The 14,389-nt window shown below is 40.8% G+C and overlaps 1 protein-coding gene across 2 annotated transcripts in view; it reads right to left on the minus strand.

The window, feature by feature from the left end:
- The window catches only part of GOLM2 (golgi membrane protein 2), a 102,026-nt gene extending 100,793 nt beyond the window's left edge, over positions 1 to 1,233 (minus strand). Inside the window, exon 1 of one of the 2 annotated variants that reach the window (XM_047766487.1) lies at positions 580 to 1,233. In XM_047766487.1, coding sequence (XP_047622443.1) covers positions 580 to 906 — 327 coding nt within the window. In that variant the 5' untranslated portion in view covers positions 907 to 1,233. The remainder of the gene's footprint in view (positions 1 to 579) is intronic. The other variant, XM_047766488.1, reaches the window with a different exon arrangement.
- Between the last annotated feature and the right edge of the window lie 13,156 nt (positions 1,234 to 14,389).

Here is a 14,389-nt window from a genome sequence, read left to right on the forward strand (position 1 = left end):
CACAAGTATGGCTCATATATGGTTCCAGAACCCATCCATCAGAACATTATGGTCACAAAAAAAGGCAGAAATAGCTGATCTTTAACTGCTTAATACAGAGCCCTATAGAGATAGTCGAAAAATATATGGTGACCACTATAATAAGTAGTTAGAGGAGGCCCCATTCTTTAAACAAAGAAATTGATAATGATCGGTGTGCACGGAATAAAAGATAAGGCAATAATACACCAAACCTAGCATTCTCCAGATCTGTGCATCTGTAAACGTAAGGCGGCCGGCCACATAGGCCAAATGTTTACAACTGCCAGCTCAGCAGCTGAGCTTGGAGAAAAGGCGGCATCCACACACAGGCCACTCTTGAGAACCAGAACTTAGAGCTAGTTTCGTCTGGAAGGGAGCAGAAAATGTGGTGGTGATAAACTGGCTAAGGTCTAACAGAAATAGGGTTGTTAGAGGTAAGGGTAGCCTCCGAGGCTGCAATTCTGGAAGGCATAAGGCAACCGGGATCAGGCTAACAACCCCACCACGAAGCTGAAAAAAAAAATATATGGGAATTGAGGGGAGAGGACTGGTCCTTACCTTGTCATCCTCGCATCTTTTCCCGAGGCCCTCCCTGGCCTGCAGCCGGCTGCTGAGGCGGCCGTAGTCGGCCTCTTTCTGGTCAATCTGTTTCTTGTGCGAGTCCACCAAGAGCAGGAGGTCCGAATTGCGCTTCTCCAGGCGCCCGCGGGCTACCTCTGTGCGCTGGACCTGGCCCTGCAGCTCGGCCACTTCCTCCTGAAGCAGGACGTGGCGGGAGGAGATGCTCCAGTAGTTGAAGGCGAGGACAGCGATCACGACCAGCAGGACCACCAACACGAAGGAGGGCAGGCGGCCCGCCCGCCGGTTGGCCCCGAAACCGACCATGGAGCCGAAGCAGGCTGTGCCCGGGAGCCTCAGCGCCAACACCTGCAGGCAGAAGCTCAGGCCGCGGCTGCCGAATTGCCTGGGGGACGCAGCCCCAGGGCCAGCTGAAGGAGGAGGCGGGCGGAATCGTCCGCCTGTAAGCCGGAGAAGGGGGCGGGGCCGCAAGCCGCTGGACCCTCCCCGCCCCCTCTCCTCAAATCCGGCCGACGCGCTTTCCCGAGGCTTTGAATTAGATTCTGCAACAGCTGGGCGGAACCGGAGAAGCAAGCCGCTGGCACCCGAGGTCCAACACCTCAGGGTTAGGAGGTGGGGAAAAGAGCCGGAAGGGGGTGGATTTAACTCGGGCCCCGCCCATTGTCTGAGTCCGGGTCGCCAAGGGGGCCATTTCCTAGTTTCCGCCAACACCCCCTCTTCTCGCGAGAAAGTGGGCTGCTCTCGATCTTCGCAGTCTTATCTCGCGAGGGTTATCCCTGTCAGGAAGAGTGTTGTATTTATTTTGGCGACCTGGATTAGCTTGTGTACCTGAATCGGATCCCCTTCAGCTTTTACCTGCTCAATTCCCTTGACCCAGAGTCTAGGAATGCCTATCTTGCCCTGTCCCTCGTGAGAGTTTTTTGTTTTTGAGGACATCTGAGGCAGCGACCGCTATGTAGGGAACACATAGGTGAGCTGCGGGCAGAAAGGGCGACTAGAAAGATTTTGTACTTGCTTCAGTAGATTTTCTCGCTTGTGCTAACAATGTGGAGGAAAAAATAACAACTAAAAAAAAAAAAAAAGCCATAAAATAGCGGTGCCCCGAACATTAAGGAGAAAAGCCAGAGTAACTAAGCTTTAGGACTAAAAGAGGGTGGTTCCAGCCCGCTTTCCAAGGTTACTGCCTCCACCAAGGGAAAGAATTCCAGAATTGTGTGAGCCCCTGTTCTTAAACTCACTGCTGCTTTTGCCTGGAGCTGGGCTTCCAAGTAGAAAGTCCAAAAGCAGCCCACAATGAATGATAACTTAACGCTGTTACTGACAGCAAGCACGTTTTGGAGTTGATGTGATAGCTGTCTTACAAATTGTTTTTGCATGCTTAATCTCTTGATCTCTCAACAACACAGTTTTACAGATGAGGAATCCAACACACAAAAATATACCAGAAACTTTCTCAAAGTGCCATATCTTGTTTGAGACAAAACCAGTCTTGAGTCTGGTCATTGGTCTCTAACATCATTGCTGTTTGCATTATACCAGGCTGACTGCTGCTATATGTTTGCCATTAATTACAGTGATGCAGAAAAAGTCACCTCTTTTGCATATTTCTTGCATAAAAGTTTTAAAAGTTATTGATGCTATCCTGTTTAAGGAGAGAAGATGGAGTCCCTTTATTTTTCAGACCTCAGGATCAAGAACTTCCATAAGCATAAAACCCCCAAACACAAAAACTTTGGTATTTTCATTTGAATCAGAGTGGTATGATGTTGAGGCAGGAAGATTTGTCATCTTTGAATAATTAGTATTCCCGTCCATTTCAAAAATAAAGTTACTTGCCTAATAGTCCTAGGGTAGCCTGGAAGAATTATTGCACCTTCAAAGAATGATGATTTCTCTCTTAGAGATACAGAAAAACACCACCAAAATTATTAATATTTACTTCACATCAAACTTGAGCCCTTTGCTCTGGCATAAGATCTAAGAAATCTCAAGTCTCAAAAGACAAGCAGACTTTGGCAAAAAGGAGCAAGGCAAAAATGGGAAAACCCTGACTGTAATGGATCCACCTGTTCTCTCCTCAACTTCATAAGGAAGTTGGCCTTGCTTTGCTTAGCCAGCAGTTAAAAATTAACCTATAAAATGATGTTAACTGCTTAAGATGTTACTCTTTCCTAAAGTGTTTTTTATGGAATTCTGGCATGCAAAATATATTATTTACAAAACATTCACATATATTTTTTTCATCAGATGCTTAAAGAACTATCTACTTAGTACTATTATTCCATTTTCCAGATATGGAAGTAACTTGCCCAAAATCATACATCTAATAAGTGACAGGGTTGGAGTTCCCATCGTGGTTCAGTGGTTAACGAACCTGACTAGGAACCAGGAGGTTGCGGGTTCAATACCTGGCCTTGCTCAGTGGGTTAAGGATCCAGAGTTGCCATGAGCTGTGGTGTAGGTCGCAGATGCAGCAGCTCGGATCTGGCATTGCTGTGGCTGTGGTATAGGCCAGCAGCTACAGCTCCAATTCAACCCCTAGCCTGGGAACCTCCATATGCCGTGGATGTGGCCCTGGAAAAGACATTTAAAAAAAAAAAAAAAAGCAGTGTTGAAGCTTGAAAAAAAAATTTTTTTGTTTTAATGGTTACCCCTTCAAGCTCTTCCCCCTAATGGAGATATCATGAAGACAGTGCATATGTGCCTTCATATAGATGCTTCTAGATTAGGTATTAAACAATTCGAGGTAAAGTCTATTCCTTAAGCCAAGTGATCAAGGTTAACAACAACATTGATAAGTCATGTTGATATGTACCCTTCCCCAAACTCATAACCCTATTTAATCACGAGGAAAATATCAAACTAATCTCAGTTGAGGGATAGTTCTAGAAAATACCTGACCAATAATCCTACAGACTAACAAAGTCATAGAAAATAAGGAAAGTGAAAAACTTTCACAACCAAAAGAGGGTAATGTAGTTACATAGATAGGACCCTAGAGTGGGTAAATGACATTAGGTGAAAACTGAGGAAATTTGAATAAACTATAGACCTATAATTAATAATGTTATGGAGTTCCCAACATGGTGTGGTGGGTTAAGAATCCAACTGCAGCGGCTTGAGTCACTGCAAAGACACAGGTTTGACCCCCAGCCAGTGCAGTGGGTTAAGGACCCCAAGTTGCTGCAGTAGCAACATAGGTTGCAGCTCTGGCTCAGATTCAGTACCTGGCTGTGGAACTTGCATATGCCTTGGGTGTAGCCATAAAATTTTAAATAATAATAATAATGTTTCATTATTGGTTGATTGTCTCAAATGTGCCATGCTAATACAGGGTGTTAATATATGGGGAAAATGAGATGTAGGGTACATAGGAACTGTAGTATTTTTACAGATTTTTATATTTCTAAAGCCATTCTAAAATTTTTAAAATTAGTTTTAAAAAGTTCCAGAGTTCCTATCGTGGTGCAGTGGTTAACGAATCCGACTAGGAACCATGAGGTTGCGGGTTCGGTCCCTGCCCTTGCTCAGTGGGTTAAGGATCCGGCGTTGCCGTGAGCTGTGGTGTAGGTTGCAGACTCGGCTCAGATCCCGCGTTGCTGTGGCTCTGGCGAAGGCTGGCAGCTGCAGCTCCAATTAGACCCCTAGCCTGGGAACCTCCATATGCTGTGGGAGCAGCCCAAGAAATGGCAAAAAGACAAAAATAAAATAAAATAAATAAAAAGTTCCTATTTGGGGAGGTATCTTTTATGTTATCAAGTAGAGATGTAAATATATTCATATCATTGGAAAGGCAGTATAAACTAAATAAATAATATTTTAAGATTTAATTGAAAGGAAAGCATCCATTCTAGAGCAACAAGTGAGGTTAAATTATAGAAATTTATAATTTGTTTTTATATATCTAAAGGCAAAAATCATGGTTTTTTTTTCTCTCGTACAATCTGGACCTTTTCTTGAGCTAAAACAGTGTTCGGCATATATTGTCTTTAGTAAACATTGACTTAAAATTTTTGATGTGCTGAAGTTTAGTAGAGTTTTTTCCTCAATGTTTAGGACATCGAGTAGAACTAGGTTGGAGAAGGTGGCAGCTCATAGGAATAGGAAACATGCAAATTGTTAGGCAAGTTCTCTCCATTGCAAATGAAAAAAAAAGCTAAAATGGTTTAAGCAATATTTAAGTAAGAAATATGTTTGAGTGATACTAGGATAATTCACAGTACTACTGGAAGAGATTATTATAGATTATTTCTGTTTCTGCCCTCTGATTCACTTTATTCTCTCCTACACCAGATGGCCCTTTTCCTCGTAGACAGGAAATGTGGCCCCAACATCCCTAGGGAGACATCCTGCCAGTTCTATGATCTGAGAAGCAAGGCTGTTTTTTTTTTCTAGCTAGTACAAAAATGACCAGGGAAGGATTCTGGTTGTCCAAACCTGATCATGTGCACAAAACTAGTACCTATTACTGTGGCCAGGTGTGTGAGGTATTATGATTGCTCCAGCATGGGACACTCCTTTTGTGGCCAGTGGGTTGCCAGATGCCAAGAAACAAAGTGTTGGGTTGACCAAAACAAATCATGTTAGCTACTACTGAGATTTCTTTTTCCTGACATGTATTACCTCCATTCCAATTAAAAACAGTAAATGACTGAATAAAGTCATGGCATCCCAGGTTGGTTTCCACAGGAAATAAACTCTGAAATGGGGATTAGTAATAGGAAGGTTTTTTCAGGGAGTGTTCCTGGGGTCACCACCCACAGAAGGGAAGGAAAGGGAGGAAAACAGGATGGGCAGAGAGAGAAGCTGGGCTGCTATGAAGTCTCAATGAAAGCCTCAGCTACCACCACCTCTTCAAAGTTGTCGTCATTTGGAGGGATCCAGGCCTTTATAACCCCACATCAACCAGGTTTTAGATAGCTAGCGGGAAAGGTATAGCAGGCTGTGTGCTAACTCTAGTCAATTAGTAACAATGCCTGGATTGCTGAACGTATGTATGTATGCATGTATTTATTTGACTTACAATGTATTAGTTTCAAGTGTACAGCAAAGTAAATCAGTTAAATATATACACATTATTTTTTCCCATATAGGTGATTACAGAATATTGAATAGATTTCCCTCTTCTGTATAGCAGGTCCTTGCCAGTTATCCGTTCTATACACGGTAGTGTGTATATGCCAATTCTATCCCCCCAGTTTATCCCTCCCACTATGGTTTCCCCTTTGGTAGCCATAAGTTTGATTTTGAAATCTGTGCATCTGTTTCTGTTTTGTAAATAAACTCTTTTGTATCATGTTTATTGGATTCCACATGTAAGTGATAATATCATACGATATTTGTCTTTGTCTGACTTACTTCCCTTAGTATGAGAATCTCTAGGCCCATTCATGTTGCTGCAAATGGCATTATTTTGTTCTTTTTATGGCTGAGTCATATTCCATTGTATATATGTACCACATCTTCTTCATCCATTCCTCTGTTGATGAACGTTTGGGTTGCTTCCATGTCTTGGCTATTTTGAATAGTGCTGTAATGAACATTGGCATGCATGTATCTTTTTGAATTATGGTTTCCTCCAGATAGATGCCCAAGCATGGGATTGCTGAATCATATGGTAGTTTTAAATTTACTTTTTTAAGGAACCTCTATATTGTTCTCCATGGTGGTTGCACCAGTTTACGTTCCCATCAACAGTGTGGGAAGGTTCCCTTTACTCCACACCTTTTCCAGCATTTATTGTTTGTAGACTTTTTGATGATGGCCATGCTGACTGGTGTGAGGTGATACCTCCTTGTAGTCTTGATTTGCATTTCTCTAATAATTAGGTGTTTTTTTGTTTGTTCGTTTGTTTGTTTTTTGTCTTTTTGCCATTTCTTGGGCCGCTCCCCTCGGCATATGGAGGTTCCCAGGCTAGGGGTCCAACTGGAGCTGTAGCGGCCAACCTACGCCACAGCCACAGCAACTCGGGATCCGAGCCGCATCTGCAAACTACACCACAGCTCACGGCAACGCCGGATCCTTAACCCACTGAGCAAGGCCAAGGATCGAACCCGAAACCTCATGGTTCCCGGTCAGATTTGCCAACCACTGAGCTGCAGTGGGAACTCCTCTAATAATTAGTTTTGCCAAGCATCTTTTCATGTGCTTTTTGGCCATCAGTATGTCTTTGGAGAAATGTCTGTTTAGATCTTCTGACCATTTTTTGATTGGGTTGTTTTTTTTATATAAAGCTGCATCTTTTGCACGTATTTTCTCCTAGTCCGTAGTTGTCTTTTCATTTTGTCTATGGTTTCCTTTGCCTTGATTTCCTCTTTCATTTCTTTAGCAATCCATTAGTTGTCACATATATGTTTGATGGATGAATGAAAAAGATCCGTGCCTTCTGGATGTAGTTAACTCATCCTTATTCTCTCTACCACATGTAAGGAAAATCCTAAAAGCCTGAATGTTTCATACATATATATATTTTTTTCTTTTTCTTTTTATGGCCACACCCCTGCCACATGGAGGGTCCCAAGCTAGGGGTCAAATGGGAGCTACAGCTGCTGGCTTATGCCACAGCCACAGCAATACCAGATTCAAGCCACATCTGCAAGCTTCACCACAGCTCACAGCAACACCAGATCCTTAACCCACTGAGTGAGGCCAGGGATTCAACCTGCATCCTCATCGATGCTAGTCAGATTCATTTCCACTGAGCCACAACAGTAACTCCTGTTTTTTTTTTTTTTTAATGGAAATTATTTAGTATTTTTCTCTTTATAGAAGTGAAAATAATTTAATAGTTTACCTTCATGCTCCTGAAAGTAATGCATTCTCAGAACAATAACAAAACCAGATAATCAGAAAGGAAAAGCAGAAAGTGAAAATTGCCCATGATTCCACCCATCCAAGTATAACCACTAGTAATATTTTAGATCTTTCCCAACTTTTTTCTATCTTCATACATACACATAAATTATAAAACAAAAATTTTGTGACCTTCTTTTTCACTTAACAATATCTTGGAAGGAACTTTCCATGTCAACCAATTTTAGCACTACATATTCACTTTTCATAAATGCATAGGAGGATGTACTTTATTTTATTTAACCAATCCCTATAGATGGACATTAATTATTTTAGGTAGATTCTTATAGTTACATGGAGCAAGTACCCCACTGCCAGACACTTAAAAAAATATAAATAAGACCTTCCCAGATTATCTCAGGCAGAAAGAGGGTGCATTTATTAAGATATATATAGATTGAATTTAGAACCAGAAACACATCTATTAGGAATAAAGCTCTAGGAACCAGATACTCTTTCTGGTGCTTCTACCTCTCCTTTTCCATGTTTCTTTAATACTCCCTTCTTCCTCATGGTGTTTCCTTCCTCTAAACTTCTACTCACACAGAGTTTTGGGCTGACTCACTCCAGACTCTTTATGCTATTTGTTCATTTTCTGTTCTTGCTTCTCAATCTGTAGACGTTCAAATATTTTTATTCCATATGCAAAATATGATTTTGTTCACTCCACTTTGAATCCGCTAGTACAGAGACTAAAAAAATAAGTGGCAAGAGATGAGGATGAAGAGGTAAGTGTGGGCCAGATTATGGAGAGGATATATTAAGGGGTCTGGATTTTTACCTAAGAGTAATAATAAGCCATAAACATTTTTAAGAGAAAGTGACACAATCAGATTTATGATTTAGAAAGATTTTCTAGCCAAGTGTGATTGTGTCTCTAGCATAGGGATAGCATATATAAGGCCAGTTAGGAGACTGTTGCAGTAATTCAGGTGAAAAATGATAGAGTCAGGGAAACATGAGGTTTTTTGCTTGTTTGTTTTTACTTTTTTAATTTAATCTTTTTTTAAGGCCACACTTGCAGCATATAGATGCTCCTAGGTCAGGGCTCAAATGGGAGCTGCAGCTGCAGCCTAAGACACAGCTTGTGGCAATGCCGGATCCTTAACCCACTGAACAAGGCCAGGAATCGAAACTTCATCCTCACAGAAACAATGTCAAGTCATTATCCTGCTGAACCACAATGGGAACTCCATGGAAACAATTTTTAATTTGGACAACTGAATGAATACTGGGGCCATTCACTGAAATAGGGAACCCTGATGAACTAATAAGAAGTTTCTTTGTAAATAAACTTAAGGCTATTACTCTAGCTGCATAAGTTTTTACACCTGTAGAGAAAAATAGCACATCGCTTTACTATGTCCTTGAACATCTTCATCTGATGATCTGTGATCTTTCTATTTTCTGAAATCTATGTAAGAGCTGTGCTGTAGTTGTTTTTAGTTGTTTTGTTTCTTTGTTTGCTTTGTTTTGTTTTGGCTGCTCCCATGGCATGTGGAAGTTCCTGGGCCAGGGATTGAACCCATGCCACAGCAGTGATCCAAGCTGCTGCAGTGACAATGCCAGATCCTTAACCCCCTGTGCCACAAGGGAATTCCTAGTTGTCTTTTGTTTTAAGCTGTAAATCTAACTTTTACTCCTCTGGCATTATCCTCTATCATGATGAAATCAGTTTTCTTGACTGAATATCATGTCACATTGTTCGCCTCCTCCTTCCAGTATGTAGGAGATACATAAAAAGAAAATACTAAAATTTTTTTCTGATAATGAACTCATAAAGTATGATCATCCCTGTGCCCCTCTTCTTTCCTTCTTTTTTTTTTTCCCTCTGGAAGCTGTGTTGGAGGAAACATCTGTCCAGACTATTTTTCACTTGCAGAAAATATTAGGATGGCTGACCGATGGTCTGGAAAATGGGATTCCACAGGAAAAAAGAAGCAGAATCCTTGTTCAGTCAGCTAGTTTCATAACAAGACACGACAATTCCTTGATCTAGGAGGGGAATAGTAATTGGGGCTTTGAAGGTTTTATGATGTCTGGTGTTCTTCACATCTGGACATGCCTTTTATTCCCCAAGTAGGACCTACCTGAACAAGATTGATGGCCAATTCTGATCATGCTTGAAGCAGGAGACCTCTCTCCACTGCCTTCTTTCCTTTTTCCTCTTCCACTGAGGGGTAGTTTTTGAATGGGAGCAAATTAAGTCTAAGAATTTACCAACTTGAAACACTGCTTGTTAGAATAAATGTCTTGGAGTTCCCACTGTGACACAGTGGGTTAATGACCTGGCTTGTCTTTGTAGAGGTGCCAGTTTAATCCCCGGCCCGGAGAAGTGCATTAAGGATCCTGCATTGCTGCAGCTGTAGTGTAGGTAGCAGCTCTGGCTCAGATTCAATCCCTGGCTGAAGAACTTCCATATGCCACAGGGCAGCCAAAAGAGAAAAACATAATACATAAATAAATAAAAGACTAAATGTCTTATTGCTTCTCTGCCTTTGGGCTAAGATCAAGTGTAGAACATATGTCTTAGCTATAGTACTATTTATCTATATCTATAATTTTGGCTAAAGTAGCAGGACCTGACACATCTCACCTAAATCCATTGAATTATTCCTCCAAATCATTATCCAAGGATTAACAAGGGTTTACCTCTTGCTTAGAATGTTTTAAAGATTGTTTATATATCCTTGATTAGAGTTTTATAAATGGTTACATAGGAGTTCCTGTTGTGGTGCATCGAAAACAAATCCAACTGGGAACCATGGGGTTGCAGGTTCAATACCTCGCAGTGGGTTAAGGATCCGGCGTTGCCATGAGCTGTGGTGTAGGTCATAGATGCAGCTCGGAGCTGGCGTTGCTATGACTGTGGCGTAGGCTGGCAGCTACAGTTCTGATTAGACCCCTAGCCTGAAAACTTCTATATGCCATGGGTGCGGCCCTAAAAAAAAAAGACAAAAGACGATAAATAAATGGGTACATAGAAACACCATTTCCATGGGGTACTCAATACATGGGGGCGGGGGTAGTGTGGGGATCCTGGTTCCATGGAGCAAATCATTTTGGTGAGCCCTTCATTTTTCTACTTTCCTCTTGAAGATTCACAAATTACATCAAGATATTAAAGTCCTGAGAAGTTTTAAAGAAAACTATTAACTTTTTAAACTTATAAAGTTCACCCATTTAAAGTGTATAATTCAATGATTTTTGGTGTCTTTTCAGAGTTCTGCAACCATCACCACTATCTACTTTAAGATCATTTTCATTATTCTGAAAGAAACCTGGAAGACATCACTCTTGTTTCTCCCCCACTAGGTCTAGACCTACTTTCTTTTTCTATGGATTTGCCTTTTCTGGACATTTCATATAAATGTACTCCTACAATATGTGGTCCTTTGTGACTGTCTTCCTTCACTAAGCATAAGGTTTGATCAGCTGTCTTAGCTGAATTCTTTCACTTACCATATTTGTAGCCGGTATCAGTACTTAATTATTTTTAATTTATTATTTACAAATAATGCTGCTATAAACATTCATGTCCAAGGAAACCTAGTTACTTTGCATGTGTTGAATAGCAGGATGAGACTATAGTCACATGACTGTAAGTATGTAGACATCACAAACTGTCATTTGGAGAGCTAAGCTGTCACCTGGAAAATATTGTATTGACTTAGGCTTAGGTTGTTCTTTTTCCACAAAATAATGCATATAAATTATAGGGAAGGAAAGAACATATCAGATGTACTACCATGTTCCAAAAATATTTACACGCTTACCACTTTATAATATTTCTAGTGGAGAAGGGAGTAAACCTATCTTTTAGTGCTCCAAATGAGAAAGAAGAAGTAGTTGGATGTCTTCACTGTCAATCTTGATTGAAAGAGAAGAGGGCAAGTCACCTGGGAGGCAGCAGTAACCAGTCATGTCTCAAAGGAAAGATGGGGTCAATCTCAGTTTCTCTGCTTGAAACATTGACAAAATTCCAGAAGCAGAATCACCAGGAGCAGGTAGGTGGCTGAAAAGCCAGTGCCAGTAATATCCAGTTATTAATGCTCTCTTGAGTGAAAAAATAAGGAAACTATGTTTAAGAGCCATTTTAACTGATGCCTGCCTCTTGGAGAGCTGACATTTTCACTTACTGAAACTACTAATTAATTCATGTCTTGGTTTTAAAACTCTTCTGTCTTTTTCACATATCCATTGACAACTTCCTTAGAATTAATGTCCCATGGAGCCTACCTTGGGAAATGCTGCTCTGGTTACCTCTGTTTTAACTTCATTCCATGAGCTAATTATTTCTCTTTGGGTCAAAGACTGTTATCCTTTCCTAACAACAATCATTTGAGATTTCATAAAACATCAAATACAGAACTTAACAGCCTAGCCATTTCCCTATATTTGTGTCTTAGGACAGTTCAGTTAATTTCTAATATAGACCCGGAGTCAAAATGATTTATGCTCTTTATTTTATTTTATTTATTTTATTTTATTTTTTGTCTTTTTGCCTTTTGGGGCCGGTCCCGTGGCATATGTAAGTTCCCAGGCTACCCGTGGCATATGTAGGTTCCCAGGCTAGGGCTCTAATCGGAGCTGTAGCCACTGGCCTACGCCACAGCCACAGCAACTCGGGATCCGAGCCGTGTCTGCAACCTACGCCACAGCCCACAGCAACGCCAGATCCTTAACCCACTGAGTGAGGCCAGGGATCGAACCCGAAATCTCATGGTTCCTAGTCGGATTTGTTAACCGCTGAGCCACAATGGGAACTCCGATTTATGCTCTTTAAATGAGTATTCAAATCCTGAAGTTCAAAAACTGGTCTAAAAGATTACTCTTAATGGAAATGTGGAAAAACTGAACTTCAGTGAATGTGGTGGCCAAAGCAGAGCTCTAAATTCCAGAGGTTAGATTACTTTAAATCATTATCTTTTCTAAAAGAGGAGAGCAGTGATACGAATTCTAAAAACAAGTCATAATACTACTGAAAGTCAATTATAATGCATATTCATTGGAGTAGCAAATTTACTTCTCTTTTTTAAAATTTATTTTTTATTGAAGTATAGTTGATTTACAATGTTGTTTTAGTTCCTGGTGTACAGCAAAGTGATTCAGTTATATATATATATCTTTTTTTTTCTTTTTCAAATTCTTTTTCATTATGGTTTATTACAGGATGTTGAATATAGTTCCCTATGCTATAAAGTAGGACCTTGTTGTTTACCCATTCTATCTGTAATAGTCTGCATCTACTAATCCCAAACTCCCAATGAAACCTTTCTAATCATGTTTCACTTACATTAATGCTACATTTTTCTAATAAGCCAGTAGTTCCCTGTGGCACACATGAAGGATGATGACTACAAATGTGACTCTCTTCTAGGGTTATTGTAATTCCCAGTACAAGCAGAAATTCTATCCCTTTATTTCCCATTCATGAAAATATATTAGAATGCAAGCAAATGAGAATGAGGTTGGTAATAAAAGGAACTACAACTTACTTTTTCTGGTAGGGAGCTCTGTTGAGTTTAATCAAGCTAGTAGTCTTCTTGGAAAAACGTCTCAAGTCACAATCAGAATCAGACCTATTACAAGTAATTAAGGGTGAGATGGGAGTAATTGAGGTGCAATAGAAGACCTATTTCGAGGAGAGAGTGCCTCTTAGAAAAAACTCATCCCAGAGGAAGAAATAATTAAACATTACCCTTCTCAGTTTAGGTCTTGTCTTTTAAATATTCTTGTACCATTGATAAACCTTGTACCACAGGAAGCATTATAAAATGACCACTATCACAGAATCAGAGAACAGAAGAGTGAGGGCATCACCAGGAGGAAATGTTCACAGCTCATCCTTCTCTGGTTTCTACTCTTTATCTGCCTGAGCCCTTATGTATTTCATTAGGTTTCAAAACTTTCCCATGCTAGTTCCCATCGCGGCACAGAGGAAATGAATCCGACTAGGAACCATGAGGTTTCAGGTTTGATCCCTGGCCTTGTTCAATGGGCAAAGGATCTGGTGTTGCCATGAGCTGTGGTATAGGTCACACAGACGTGGCTCACATCTGATGTTGCTGTGGCTCTGGTGTAGGCCGGCACCTGTAGCACCTATTCAACCCCTAGCCTGGGAACCTCCATATGCCGCAGGTGCAGCCCTAAAAAGCAAAAAAACAAAAACCAAAAAAACTTTCCCATGCTGCTACCATGGCTCTCCATTGCTGAGATTGAGAGGCACTGAGTCTCATATTGACTCCAAAAGAGCAAAGTTTCTTAAAAGTGACACTAATGACATTTTGGGACAGTTAAGTCTCGGGGGTGGGTCCTTTTCCATGCATTGTGAGATGTTTAGTAGTATTCCTGGTCTGTACCTACTAGATGTCAATAGCATCCCTTCCCCTCAGTTGGAGACCAAAAATGTCTCCAGACATTGCCACATTCCTCCAATGGGAAAATGGCCCCTAAATTGAGAATCACTGTGATGGAGACATGAAAGTTTCTTTTAATTCAGCTGAGTTTTATAAAGCAAAAATATGTTTAATATTTTCTAAGGAAACTGGGGCTTACAAAACAAAGCACAAAAACCTTGCATTAATAAGCAGCCATGCTGGTTATCCAATATTGATAATGTACATAATACCACTAAATTGTTCACTTAAAAATGATTAAAAAGGGAGTTCCCATCGTGGCGCAGTGGTTAACGAATCTGACTAGAACCATGAGGTTGTGGGTTCGATCCCTGGCCTTGCTCAGTGGGTTAAGGATCTGGTGTTGCCGTGAGCTGTGGTGTAGGTGGAAGACGCGTCTCAGATCCCGCGTTGCTGTGGCTCTGGTGTAAGACGATGGCTACAGCTCCGATTAGACCCCTAGCCTAGGAATCTCCATGTGCCACAGGAAGCGGCTCTAGAAAAGGCAAAAAGACCAAAAAAAAAAAAAAAAAGATTAA

The sequence above is a fragment of the Phacochoerus africanus genome, chromosome 2, assembly GCF_016906955.1.
Source record: "Phacochoerus africanus isolate WHEZ1 chromosome 2, ROS_Pafr_v1, whole genome shotgun sequence".
NCBI classification, from domain to species: domain Eukaryota; kingdom Metazoa; phylum Chordata; class Mammalia; order Artiodactyla; family Suidae; genus Phacochoerus; species Phacochoerus africanus.